The sequence below is a fragment of the Aspergillus fumigatus genome, chromosome 1, assembly GCF_000002655.1.
Source record: "Aspergillus fumigatus Af293 chromosome 1, whole genome shotgun sequence".
Classification (NCBI taxonomy): Eukaryota; Fungi; Ascomycota; class Eurotiomycetes; order Eurotiales; family Aspergillaceae; genus Aspergillus; species Aspergillus fumigatus.
In genome coordinates, this window is record NC_007194.1 from 470,536 (window position 1) to 482,956 (window position 12,421).

The 12,421-nt window shown below is 52.9% G+C and overlaps 3 protein-coding genes across 3 annotated transcripts; 2 read left to right on the forward strand and 1 right to left on the reverse strand.

The window, feature by feature from the left end:
* Positions 1–511: 511 nt before the first annotated feature.
* On the reverse strand, positions 512–4,313 carry AFUA_1G01480 (putative POT peptide transporter; the record flags this gene model as incomplete). The annotated part of the gene is made up of 13 exons (XM_744804.2): positions 3,905–4,313; positions 2,488–3,851; positions 2,384–2,439; positions 2,212–2,336; positions 2,039–2,149; positions 1,842–1,988; positions 1,753–1,792; positions 1,608–1,707; positions 1,379–1,562; positions 1,182–1,273; positions 1,087–1,132; positions 918–1,039; positions 512–867 (listed from the first exon to the last, which is right to left on the reverse strand). The coding sequence occupies exons 2-13, from the start codon at positions 2,666–2,668 to the stop codon at positions 512–514; spliced, it is 1,560 nt and encodes a 519-aa protein (XP_749897.1). The 5' UTR covers positions 2,669–3,851; positions 3,905–4,313.
* Positions 4,314–4,359: 46 nt separating this feature from the next.
* AFUA_1G01490 (ATP-binding protein) lies at positions 4,360–11,534 on the forward strand. Its single transcript, XM_744806.2, has 3 exons — positions 4,360–5,688; positions 5,734–10,737; positions 10,796–11,534. The coding sequence occupies exons 1-3, from the start codon at positions 5,341–5,343 to the stop codon at positions 11,417–11,419; spliced, it is 5,976 nt and encodes a 1,991-aa protein (XP_749899.2). The 5' UTR covers positions 4,360–5,340; the 3' UTR covers positions 11,420–11,534.
* A 125-nt stretch (positions 11,535–11,659) lies between these two features.
* On the forward strand, positions 11,660–12,399 carry AFUA_1G01500 (putative short-chain dehydrogenase/reductase family protein; the record flags this gene model as incomplete). Its single annotated transcript, XM_744807.2, has 1 exon — positions 11,660–12,399. Exon 1 carries the CDS (start codon positions 11,833–11,835, stop codon positions 12,397–12,399), a length of 567 nt encoding a protein of 188 aa, XP_749900.1. The 5' UTR covers positions 11,660–11,832.
* Between the last annotated feature and the right edge of the window lie 22 nt (positions 12,400–12,421).

The window sequence follows — 12,421 nt, forward strand, 5'->3', positions numbered from 1 at the left end:
GGGTAGATATTCCGCCGTAAGGAAATGTTGTGCTTATTGTGATCAGGAGTGATTATCAGTTGAAGGCCCTATTTACCGAGCTTCATATCTATGTGAATCCTGGTTCTGGCCAATTCCCAGAAATGCGCAAGTCACCACCAGGAGGTTCTCTGGGTTTGGTAAAGTTTACATGCCCGTATTCTCGTCTTCAATCAATCTTAACATGATCTTTCAAAGAGCATGAAAGGTTCAAGAAGGTTCCAGTTCCTGCTGAAAGCGACATGGCGGCAGTTGTGGCCAAAACTGACATTCTCCCCAACCTACTATCATGATCCAAGTCCGCCATTGGACATCCACCATTAGGGAGATGCCTGGACTGTTTAGATGTTAGAGACGCAGAGATTTGAGTTAAGGGTAATACCACAGGTATAGCTGTCCTTCCCGCCTGCCAAAACTATCTATTGATCTCTTGATCCCAATCTATATCATATGGCGGAAACAAAGGTGTAGGCACAACGGCTATATACTTCCATCACTGCTTTCCCGCTGTCTCTCCTATCATATTCATGCTCTCTTCCATCTGGTTGTATTTGCGGAAGCAAAAGTAGAACACGACACCTGTGGCAAACATGACGATGCTGAGAGACACATACTCCACCAGCAGCTTTGGATCAACGGATACAGGCGACAGAGTAATTCCCACCGTGGAACCGATGGTGCAGGTGAGAAGGAAGAGCGCGGAGACGATACTCCGCATCGACCTTGGAGCTTTGGTGTAGGCGTATTCCATCGCTGACAGGCTGGAGAAGAACTCGGAAAGTCCTATGAGTGCGTAGACTGGGATCTGGAGGAAGATGCTAACGTGAGACGGCGGTTGTCGATATATTACTGCATTCTGGCATTAGAAAGTCCTCCGAAATGCCCGAAAAGGGACGTACGTTGTTGGATGATAGCCGCAATGGCAATGGCAAATGCTATGGCGACGAAACCGGTAGTCATGCGACTAATGGGCTTGAAAGGGATATCGAAGCGTCGGAGAGCAGGGTTGATGAGGCGTTCACTGTTTTGTCAGTATTGGACGACGTGGAATGAAGTGAAGCAACATACAATAGAGGGACGGCAATCAAAATGGTCAGAGGGTTGAAGAGGCCCACTATAAACATTAGACAGCGCTCGAATAACAAGCTCAATTGACGACATACTCATATCATGGGGCATCCCGTATGTCTTAAGAGACGACGCCTGACTGACGAGATTGTTGTTGGCCTGGCCATTGCATAACCAGAAAATGGGGCTGCAAAGTCAGCATCATCAGACGAGTCGAAGGAGTGTGAACGTACTATAGCAGACTGGCATGGCGTTAGCAGGGCTACACTAGGTAGGCTTCGGCGGAACTTACAACACCCGGCAGGCAACAAGAGCTCGTTTCAACTCATCCACAAACGTGTCGTCCCAGCATACAGGGCTTCCAGTGGCCTCCATGGTCATAGGTCTTGCTGCATCCATGTTGCCATTGTTCTTCAAGCTAATCCACAGTACCCGAAGAGCTTTGGTAACGGCTGAGCCATGCGGTTGTTGAACCACTACCACCACTTAGTCATTTCTTTAAGACGGGCACCTTCACCTACCATATCTCTTGCGGCCAGCTACGAAGGCCATAATGGCCAATAGCCACAGACAGAGCGGCATCAGGAAAGCTGCCCAGAAGTCCACCTTAAGCTCTAGCCACTACTGTCATCAGCAATGATCTGACAGACCGAGACGTGCACTAACCGAAGCAGGAATGATTGAAAGAGCTCCGATGTTTATGATCCTGGAGTATATAAGTATATAGACACGCCTTGGTAATGCTCGAGACTCACCAGTAATATCGCGCATAGACCGTCTGAACTGTCAAGTTGGGATCGACAATGACCACCTCTCCACTTTGCAGGGTCTTGACTCGTTCCGTGCGCATTGAGTACTGCTCAGCGATTAAAGGGCCAACATTGCTTTTGATACCACCGCATCTGATCCATTAGCATACATGACACCTCTAAAGTTCCTCTGCAAGGCATACCCCAGTCCAATCAGTATCAAGGCAAGCATTAACCCTGGTAAGCCTCCTCCGTGCTCGAGACTGGGAGGTAGCGACGTTATGAACAAAACCAAAACACCGCACACGGAGAGTCTATGCACGGTTAGTCGTCTAGTTGTCTAGTTTATTCATGGAGAGAGTAAAAGGGGACGTACCCCGCCCCTAGGAAGATGGTCTGGAATCGACCTAGATAGCTGTCTGCAACAACAGCCCCGAGAATTGGTGCCAGGTAGCACCAGCCCACGAAGAAGTAACTAATCCCAGTTGCGACTTTTTGGCCCTACTCCTGTCAGCTTATGCAGAGGAGGAACGAGGGTACAATCATACCAATCCAAGGGCGCCGTGGTGAAGTACATCGTCACGACCATGCTGTATGTAATTTTCTATGCCTGTCAGCAAATTCTCCCCAAAGCACTATCGATTGGACTCACGCATTGGCGCTGTGATGGAACGATATGTAAAACGCTCAGCCAACTCCACTCCAGCCACGAGAAAAACATCTAGTGAGATGTCATCGCAGACTCGCCTGAGATTTCTTTTCTCCGGCTCTGCTATCTCCACATGATCACATTCGAATGAATCGGCTGGTTTTACTGTGCAAGAGAGGGCCATGTCTAATATCTTTGCACCGACAGACAATCCTTTTAATGAGTGACCGCTTTAGACACAGGTCTTGGATAGTGGATACATATGCAATATATATAGTCGATGAGATTTACACGAAACAGTACCATGATGGCATTGGATATCTTCGTGGCCCAGGAATGGATTCGCAATCGATGGACGATCTGCGTGCAAGGACAATCTGAGAATCAACGCATTTGTATCTGCCAACCTTGAGTCCATTGCCTTGATCCAACTGTAGATCTTCTGTTACTGTCCACGTAAGTTGTGGCGAGAGTAAGGTTGCGTGTATAATGGCACCGGGCCATTGTCCTATGACGATGGAACATGGATTGAGTGTATAGAACCATTGCCTCATAATGTCCTTTCCCAAGATGCTGTACGCATTGTTGTCCAGATATTGTCGGGATAGAATCCTTGCGTATCCACCGAGATTCTTGCCGCGTATGTTGATATCCATCAACCCACCATTGTCAGCTGCGAATCCGTGCACTGATAGGGGAGAGTCATCCGGCACACTAACTATTCTGTGTAGACAATATATGACGTCAAAGCATCCAAAATAAACAAGAGGACGAGATCCGCCTCCAATTCTAGTAAGGAATGTGGACTGTACAAGGGATGTTTGGACTATCCACGTTTACAAATCCGCATTTCTCTTTCATCGATCGCGTCCACTCTCACATGTGCCATCAATGTCAGTCATCTTGTTTATAGCTTGAACATATTTGAAAGATACACAAAAGCCTCACGATGCTTTTGTGGAAATGTTGCAGCGATATCACGCCAAACTTCAACGCCATCAGGAGCGGGTGAGAAGCTTAGCCCAGCCATGAACTTTGTTCAGAGACATTTAGTCATGGCCGTAGTGAGAAATGCAAATTCCAGGAACAGTGAATTCTTCATTCTCAAGTTCGAAGCATGGGTTTTGAACGTGGCCACCGCAGGCTTACGCGGCGTAGACAGCTACCACGAACAACAAGGATAGAGAAAGTCAGATGCCACTACTCTGGAGACAAATGATGAACGCTTCGCGTCAGTGGGTTTTCAACAGTCATGAAAGAGTGTGAGTAATGAATCGACGTAAATAAATGAAGGCAGTCATCCACCAATGCGCAGTTTCAGACCTGGGATCTCACTTCGCATCTCATAAAGACCGGGATGAAGATATCTACAGACACAGTCAGTTGGAGATATGATGAGTATACAAAGAGAGATCCGTACGCTGCATTCCTATTTTAGCGTCTCTAGCTGGTTGGATCATTCCGCCAGAGGCAGTTGCACAGGTTCAGGTGCTCTAGGACATCAAGCCCAGATGCAATGTTAGCGCATTCCTCAAGTGCGCCAAGCCAGTGATTACGCATTAGTTGTAATTTGGGTCCCTTCCTAGCATTTAATAAGGCGTTTCTCCTGGCTGGCTTGCCGTTGTGATCCTGCGGTCGAGCCTGGGTGCTACCACCTGGAACAGAACGCTTCCCATCCGTTTGGTGCCATCATTCCAGTAGTGTTTGATACTGGGAAAGCCACCGATTCCGATTACAGGGGAGGGTCTTCTGTTGTTCAACAGCTTGACCCAACAGCTTCACCCTAGCTGGTCCATATTTCCCTTGTCTTACCAGCTGTTGTAGATTCAGACAGGCATCAGGCCATACTGTAGCAACCCTATATCGGTCATACAGAAGCTTACTGACTAATCAATCCTATTCATGCCGTTTCTTCGTTGTCGTGAAAATCTAGATGTTAGTGCTAAACCACATACATGTCTATCCTTAAGCCCGCTCTGTGTCGTTCTCTTGAGGGTGTAACATATTTCTGCTTCCACTTGATCTCTCGGATCTCATTTAGATGAGTGTCTTCCGTTGTTCACGAGACGATCTTTATCATGTAAACCCTAATTGTATGCCTTTCTACCTATGCCAATTGACTGTTGGACTTGGAGAGTTACATCTATTGTGGGAGAAGATCACTCCACACTCGCAATATGTCCACTGACATCAATGTCACTGGGTACGAATGGACAGACTCTCCCACAAGACATGGCAAGGACAATACTCTTAATCCATGACCACTCGGAACCAACGGAACCAGATGAATAACCTTGTCCCAGCATAATGGGCGGGGATGACACCACGACTTTCTCTTTGTGGGGCCGAGTCTTAATCACCACAGAAAGAAACCTCATCTCAGCGCGTTCATCCAGTCACAAGAGTTGCAGAGCGTCCATCCGATATATCATTATTTTCGGCCCTAAATGGAAGAAATACTGTCTACGAAGCTGAGAACGACCTATATTATCGTGTCAATGCATTTGCCAATTGCTGATGGCACAGTTACGGTACGCCATAGAGCATCCAAACTGTGACCCATTGACTTCACAGGAGCCAAGGTCGACCTCTCGCGGATCCAAGGATCTTCTATTGATATGATGGCATGATACCGGATAGGGGAATACGATTATCTCAGTATCTCCTCAAGCTTGCTTGCAATTCCAACCGCCATGATGTCAGTATTGCAGCGAGCGTGGTCTCTTTTGATGCAGCGATATAATACTAGCCTATCGATGGTGGCCTCGTCTCACTCGACACCTGCATATTTGATGTGAGATGATTTTCTTCCATAACTACTGTATGATACATTGGACATAATTGTATACCCGTGATATGGTTCCAGTTCGAGTCGGAGCGGACAATGCTCAAGGGAGCTCTGGCCAGCTCCCCATACTCCGGGAAATGGTTCAAACTGTTTCCCGGGAGTGCGAACCACGTCTGGGCATGTCTGCCAGTGCTATCCAGGCCAAAGCCCCGACTATCGATACGTTCTTTGACGCAATCGCGGCGGAACGTTTGAGGCGCATGCCACCAGACGGAAGCCGGCTCGACGCGGCTCTTCGACGTGCATCCAGCCTCGCCTTTGCCGTGGCCTCGTTACGCGATGCGGTTGTTTCTTTTATGGACGGGGCGGACGAAGCCACTAAGTTGGTCTGGGGTGGGCTTCTGCTGACCTTAGAGGTAAGGCACATCCAAGTCTCTCGGACTAAGGCTAAACAATTCCAGATGGGTATCGAGCAGGTGGATATCCTGGATGCCATTTTCAGTCGCTATGGGCGAGTCACGCTCCAGATTTCTCTTTTGCTACAGCAAGAGAGCGTCTTTACAGAGTCAACTTCGCTGCAGAACGAGGTGGCCAAGACCTACGCCAGTTTGCTGCAGCTGGTGCTACACGTTGCCATGGAGTACTCTGACGCCTCGCGCTCTTTGGACTGGTTGATCATGGGCGAACACGTCGATGCAGCTTTTTTTCAGTTCCACAACAGCTGCAACACCAATTGGCGGAAACTGTCAGAGCTGGCCTTATCCAAGAGGACGACGATGGATGTTGCTTCCATCTATCAGTTCCTTGATCTGCAGGATCGTCCACTCCAGATGATTCTCGAAGGACACAACCACTCCCTGGCGGATGGTTCGTTTGCGTGGTTTGACCCGCATCTCACGACATTCGCTCTCAGCAACCGTGAGATGATGGTAATAACGGGCAGTCCAGGGGCGGGAAAAAGTGCGCTGGCGCAATGGACGGTGGAGCGGCTGCAGGTCTCATCCGAGTGTGACATCTGGAACGTCATTCCCTGCTGGGTGCGGGAGGATGTACCTATCACCACGTTGACCCTTACCATCCTCAAAGGCATTCTCCTGCAGATGCTGGACCGATGTGTCAGCTCATGGAAGACCCAAGAGGGTATTCTGGCACCCGTTCAACAGGCTGCGGACATGGCCTCAACTGGTGCTACAGACTCCCAGGTGGAGGACGTGCTCTGGTCCGCCGTGCGGACGGCAACGCAGTCACACATGCACTTCATCATCGTCCTGGACGGCCTTGATCAGATCAAGAATGCCAAAGCCACCATGGCTGGGTTCCTTGCGCGCCTACAAGGTTCCATCTCCGGCACGTCATCGAAGCTGATCATCTTTTCCAGAGAGCTTCCCGCGCAGCAGCAGCTGGGGGAGAGCACTCAACAGCTCTCGCTGAACCCCTCATTGACCCAATCCGACATGCTTGCGGCTGTTACCGACGCTATCAGGTCAGACGGCCAGTTCTACGGGCTAGCGGGCGATCAGATTGACATGATGGCCCAACGCATCGTGGCCCGCGCTAAGGGATGCTTCGTTTGGGCGCAGCTCACTCTCGAATCTATGAAGCACGAGTCGACCTTCAAGGGCATGATGACTGCAATCCAGCAAGCACCAGGCAACGTTAGCGAGCTGATTGGCAACCATCTAAGCACCACGGACATCGCACGGCCTGACATCCGCTGTCTCCTCGCGTGGCTGGTGGCGTCTGAGCGTCCTCTGCGCGCCAAGGAGGTGGAAGAGCTGCTTTCAGTGGACGCGGAGAGTCTCAAGCTAACGCCACGTCCTGCCGGGGCCGAACGGAACATATTCAAACCCCTGGGCCGTCTGGTCATGGTCCGTGATGGGTTCGTGGCATTCCGCCACTCCATGATCCGTGAGAACCTCCGCCAACGAGCCATGTCGGCAGACAGCAACTATTCGGACAACCAGGGATTCCCATTCAACCTTGAGGAGGCGCATTATGATCTCCTTACCCGATCCCTGGCCTGGACCCGTATCTGTGTCAAGGAAGAGGTTGCGATCTCCATGGACAAACTGCCCGTGCAGCAGCGCGACGGTCTCTTCGACGCGTATATCCTCCTGGAATATACTTCGCGCTACTGGTTCGCGCATCTACTCTCGTCCCCGATGACCACCGCCGACCGTGAATTCGCCTTTACGCCGGTCTTCAAGAGCGCCTTGCCCAGTTCAGTTCTCTTCGCGCAGCTGGAGCTGACCGGCCGGGAGTCCCAGTTCACTCGATCCAGCATCCTAGAGCTGTACCGGCTATCGGTCGCGGTGCGCCGTGTAGCTCTGGGTGAGAAATCTCCGGCATTCTTGCAAAGTCTTATCCTCAGCGCTCGTGCGGCCAACCTGGCCAAGGCTAGCTGGGCTCACGATCATCTGTACGAAGCATGGATGCTCAGTCGGTCGCAACTTGGGACGTCCTCTCCGATCTCCATGGAGTTGGAGCAGCTGATGCTGACCGCTCCTCAGCAAGCAGGCCGTAGCGACAAGTTAACGCGCCTGCGCACCGAGGCCCTTCGGGAGATGACCTTATCCCACTGGGAGTCGACGGAGGTCACTTTTACCCGCCGCTTGGAATGTCTCACCAGCTTGGTCACAACCTACCAAAGCAGCAATCAACATGACGAGGCTTACAGCGTTTCGAGACAGTTCTACCGGCAGACACTTGACACGTATGGTAGTCACTCGCCAGAGAGTATGCAGGCGGCGGAATTCATGACCCGTCACTTCCAGATCGCTTCCTCCGACGACCTCGCGCTGGAGATTGCGCGTCTCAAGTACGACAATATGGTTCATTCGATGGACGTCACCGACCAGCGCCGCATCTCCTACTCCTTGTACCTCGCTCAGCTATATGAGAAAAAGCACAAGACCAAGGAGGCAGACGCCATCTTGACCAGGCTCTGGGCCGGGATCTGCTCGCACGATATTGACTCGGAATGGACATGGGAGAAAAAGACAAAAGTCGCCTTTGCGTACTACCAATTCCTTCGCCGTCACGGCCGCCACGAAGAGGCCAAGATGGTCCTCGGCGAGTTATCCTCGGATCTGGAATCGGGCGGCATCCACTCGCAGGCGATGGCAGACCGCGCCACAAGCCTTCGAGCAGAGGCACGCGCGCAGGGCCTCATCGGCATGGAGCGGTCCCTGTCCATGCTCATTTGGAACTACTACCTTGCCAGCGGGGATCAGCACTCGCCCGAGGCCGTCACTCTGGCCGAAGACCTCGCCGACGAACTGATGTCCACCCATACGACGGTTGACAGTCTCGCGGGTCTGTCTCCAGAGGAGCGTATCTACATCCACAGTCTGATGGACAGCATTGCGTCGTCGGGCAGCGGTCGCCATTCCACGTCTGTTCTGAGACTGTGTCACGACCTCTGCACCCTGCATGGCCGCGAGGGACAGTGGAAACAGGGCAGTGACTGCGCCTGGTCAGTCCTGAAGCATGTCTGGCCGGATGTCCACAATCCTACCTCCGAGGCCAAGTTCCGATCGGACCGCGCCCCGTTGATTGCGAATATCGTTCTCGACTACGCGTACTGTCTTTTCCGTCGGCTGGACGTTGCCAATGCCACGACGGTCTATGGAAACGCGTTCAAGGCGTCTATTACCGCGGAGAAAGTGACCGTGCCACATCTCACGGCTGTTGTCAAGACCGTGGTTGAATTTTATGAAACCACATTCCAGTTTTCTAAGGCGCTCGTCCTGCTGCACCAGGTCAGCCAGTTCTTCATTTCCCGTCTGGGCGATTCCGACAAGCATACGATCGACAGCCTGTACAGTGAGGGGGACTTGGCCGCTCGTCTGGACCGGAAGGACGAGGCCGAGGCTGCGTATCGCCATATCTACCGGGTCAGTATCCAGGATGGCAAGGTCGGCTCGACCGGCGTTCGAGCAGCCATTGACCTCCTCGTTATCTACGAACAACGTCAGGACCGCGAGTCCGCTCTCCAGGTTTACCGTCATCTGTGGCCGACTCTGATACGCTTTGACGAAAAGGATGGCTACGACCGTGCATTGCTGGAAGGCCTGCTAGACAGGACCTACCTGGGATACATGAAAGTCTTAACCGCCGGTACTGCGGAGGAGGGCCACGCGGAACGCTACACCGTAGCCTCTCAGTACCTCAACCTGTGCAAGACGATCCACGGGCAGTCGAGCCCAGCGACTCGGGATGCTACTCTCCGGCTGGCGGAGATCTGTGAGCAAAGCGATAGCCATCTCGAAGAGGCACTGGCCCTTTACCGACATGTCCTCCAGACGAAGGAGTGGGTGCCTCCAACGCAGGCCTCCCGGGCCTTGCCTGATATGACGGATCCGACGGCGAAGATGGTCAAGCATAAACTCGCGCAGATCTATCTCCGCAAGAAGAGCACCTCCGACGAGGCTCATGGTTTGTACATGGAAGAGCTTACCCTGTCCAAGCAGCAGCGAGGTCTGTCATCCTCCCCGACAATGTTGTGGCTGCGTGAGGTGGCTCTAGTCTACGCGTTGAAGGACACGATCGAGGCGCGCAACCAGGGAGCAACTCTCTTACGGGATCATGTCAACGAGGTCATCCACGTCACTGCCAGCCGCGAAGCGGTGGTTGAGCGTGCTCACCGGCTGGCCGAGATCTATCTCGAATGCGGATACAAAGATGCGGGCTACGACTTGATCGACGAGCTTCATAAGAAGGTCATTCACGACACCCCCGCCGCACAACGATTGGCTCTGAACGAGTACCGACCTGCGGTCTTTGTTGCCGCGTTCGAGGAGAAGTTCGGCAAGAAGATGACCTATAGCCAGATCCTTGACGCGCTGTCTCAAGAAAGCGGCGTGTACCATGAGTACCAGACGAGTCTCTCCAGGCACGACCTCGTCACCACTCTAGTTGCCGGCCAGAAGCTCCATGTCCTGCAGACCGAGCAGCGACGCACGACGGCAGCCACCAAGACACAGGGCAGCTTGTACGAATACTTTTGCAACTCGCTGTCTGTTTCGTCCAGTTTGCGCTCCAGGGACGTGGTACATCAGTTCTACAACCTCTGTCGTCGAGAGGTACTCAATGCTGACTACAATATCAACATTATTACCGAGACTACCCACATGGTCCGCGACTTGTGCGACAGCTCCCGCTTCCAGGATGCCGCCGAGTTGACCGGCGTGTTCCATTCATTTGTGCACCTGACCGACGGTCTGAACAGCCACGAGGCCATTTTTACCGCCATCAAGCTCTGCCTGTATCTCAACGGTTACCAGACGAGCAAGTGCTCGGACAGCGGCACCGCCAAGCACATGGCGTTCGAATCCCAGATGCTCCTTCAGGAGATCATGGACAGAGCTCGCCATCTAAAGATTGAGTTCTCCGAACTTCCATTCGCTGAACTGAACGATCTGGCCACCGTCTTGGGTGAACATGAGATGTTTGACGATCTCGAGGTATATGATCCTTACCCCTTCTGCCTCCCAGATTACATGCATATGCTAATTGCACCAGGCCATCCTCACCGACCTCTGGACCTCGCGTCTCGTCCAAAAAACATGGTCTTTCAACATGATCGTCTGGATCGGCCGGCGTCTGGTGGAAACCCGTTTCTGCCGCGGGCACACCGACGCGGCAACGCAGCTCGGTAGGGATATTTGCTACAACCTCCGACAGGTCTGGGGCAACTGCGACCCCGTCACGCTGGAGATGACCAAGCTGCTGTCCGGCCTGTACACGGCGTCGGGGAACCACCTGGCGGCCGTGGCGCTGCACGAGACGGCGCTGCACGAGCTCCTCAACGACACCGACATCGACCAGGCGCATGCGGCCGACGCCGCCAGCCAGCATCTGCGGCTGCTCATGCACGCGCAGTCGCGGCTCCGCAAGGAGAGCAGTCAGGCCGTGGACACCAGCGCGTACGACGAGCTGGTGCAGCAGGTTGGCACCAAGTTTGGCGTGAGGCCGGAGGGTCTGCAAGGCGCAGGCGACGATGTGGGAATGTGGCATCGGCCGAGGCGGTTCAGCCTGGATATGGGCGAGGAGCAGATGCATTCGAACCACCTGCGTAGCAGCAGTGGCTCGGCGTTGCTGAATGGGAATGCGGGGGCTAAGCGGATTTCGATTACTGCGTTGTAGGCACTGCGGATCTTGTAATCTTGTAATTTACTCCCCCAGAATGTGTCCGTATGACCTTATCTGTTGAAAAGTGCTGGTATATAGTCGCAATTCACGTGCTTATTGCAACCCTACATACTTGCCCGCTCTACGCAGTGGCTACAGAACCACCAGAATCCATGGACATGGCTTTTCCATCGAGCCAATACCCATTCGAATGAAGACTAATAACCGATAGGAGAGAAGTGTCTTGCGTGTGATGATGTCTGTCAAGGCAACAAACAGTCACGTCACTAGCAAGAGTAGGGCCCACATGAACTACGGACTTTGCGCTATTCCTGTGCGCCATCAACCGGGGATCCCCACTACTAACTCCATATAACCAGACCATAACCCCGAAAATGATACACAGTCAGGAAAATAGGAATATTTAAATGACGGAAATCTCCTACAGAAGGCCACATTCATTCCAGAGAACATCAGCCATCGTCACCGGCACATCCGTAGAAATGGGCTTCCTCTACTCTCAACTTTTCGTCACCCCAGCCTATCCCACCCACTCCTTCAAAGACCAAACCATCATCGTCACCGGCTCCAACGTCGGCCTCGGCCTCGAAGCAGCACGGCACTTCGTCCGGCTCAATGCCGCAACCGTGATCCTCGCTGTGCGCAACCGCCCCGCCGGCGAAGCCGCCAAAGCGTCCATCCAGGCCTCCCATCCCGACTCCGCCACCTCCGTCGAAGTATGGGACTTGGACCTCGCGTCCTACGCGTCCGTCCTCGCCTTCGCCGAGAAAGTCTCCAGTCTCCCCAGACTCGACGTGCTGCTCTGCAACGCCTCCATCTCAACGTCATCCTTCCAGCTAGCCGAGGCCCACGAGCGAACCCTCACCGTCAATGTGATCAGCACCGTTCTGCTGGGTCTTCTCGTCCTCCCGGCCCTCCGCCGAAGCGCAGCGAGGAGGGGAAACAGGTGCAGGCGAAGGTTTGGGGGGAGTTGAGGGAGATTCTGGAGGAAATCAA

Excerpts from the sequence above, each read along its gene's own strand:
- AFUA_1G01490 (XM_744806.2), top strand. The coding sequence starts at position 5,341 with ATGGTTCCAGTTCGAGTCGGAGCGGACAATGCTCAAGGGAGCTCTGGC. Across the intron at positions 5,689-5,733 it reads GGCTTCTGCTGACCTTAGAG|ATGGGTATCGAGCAGGTGGA; the intron begins GTAAGGCACATC and ends AAACAATTCCAG. Across the intron at positions 10,738-10,795 it reads AGATGTTTGACGATCTCGAG|GCCATCCTCACCGACCTCTG; the intron begins GTATATGATCCT and ends TAATTGCACCAG.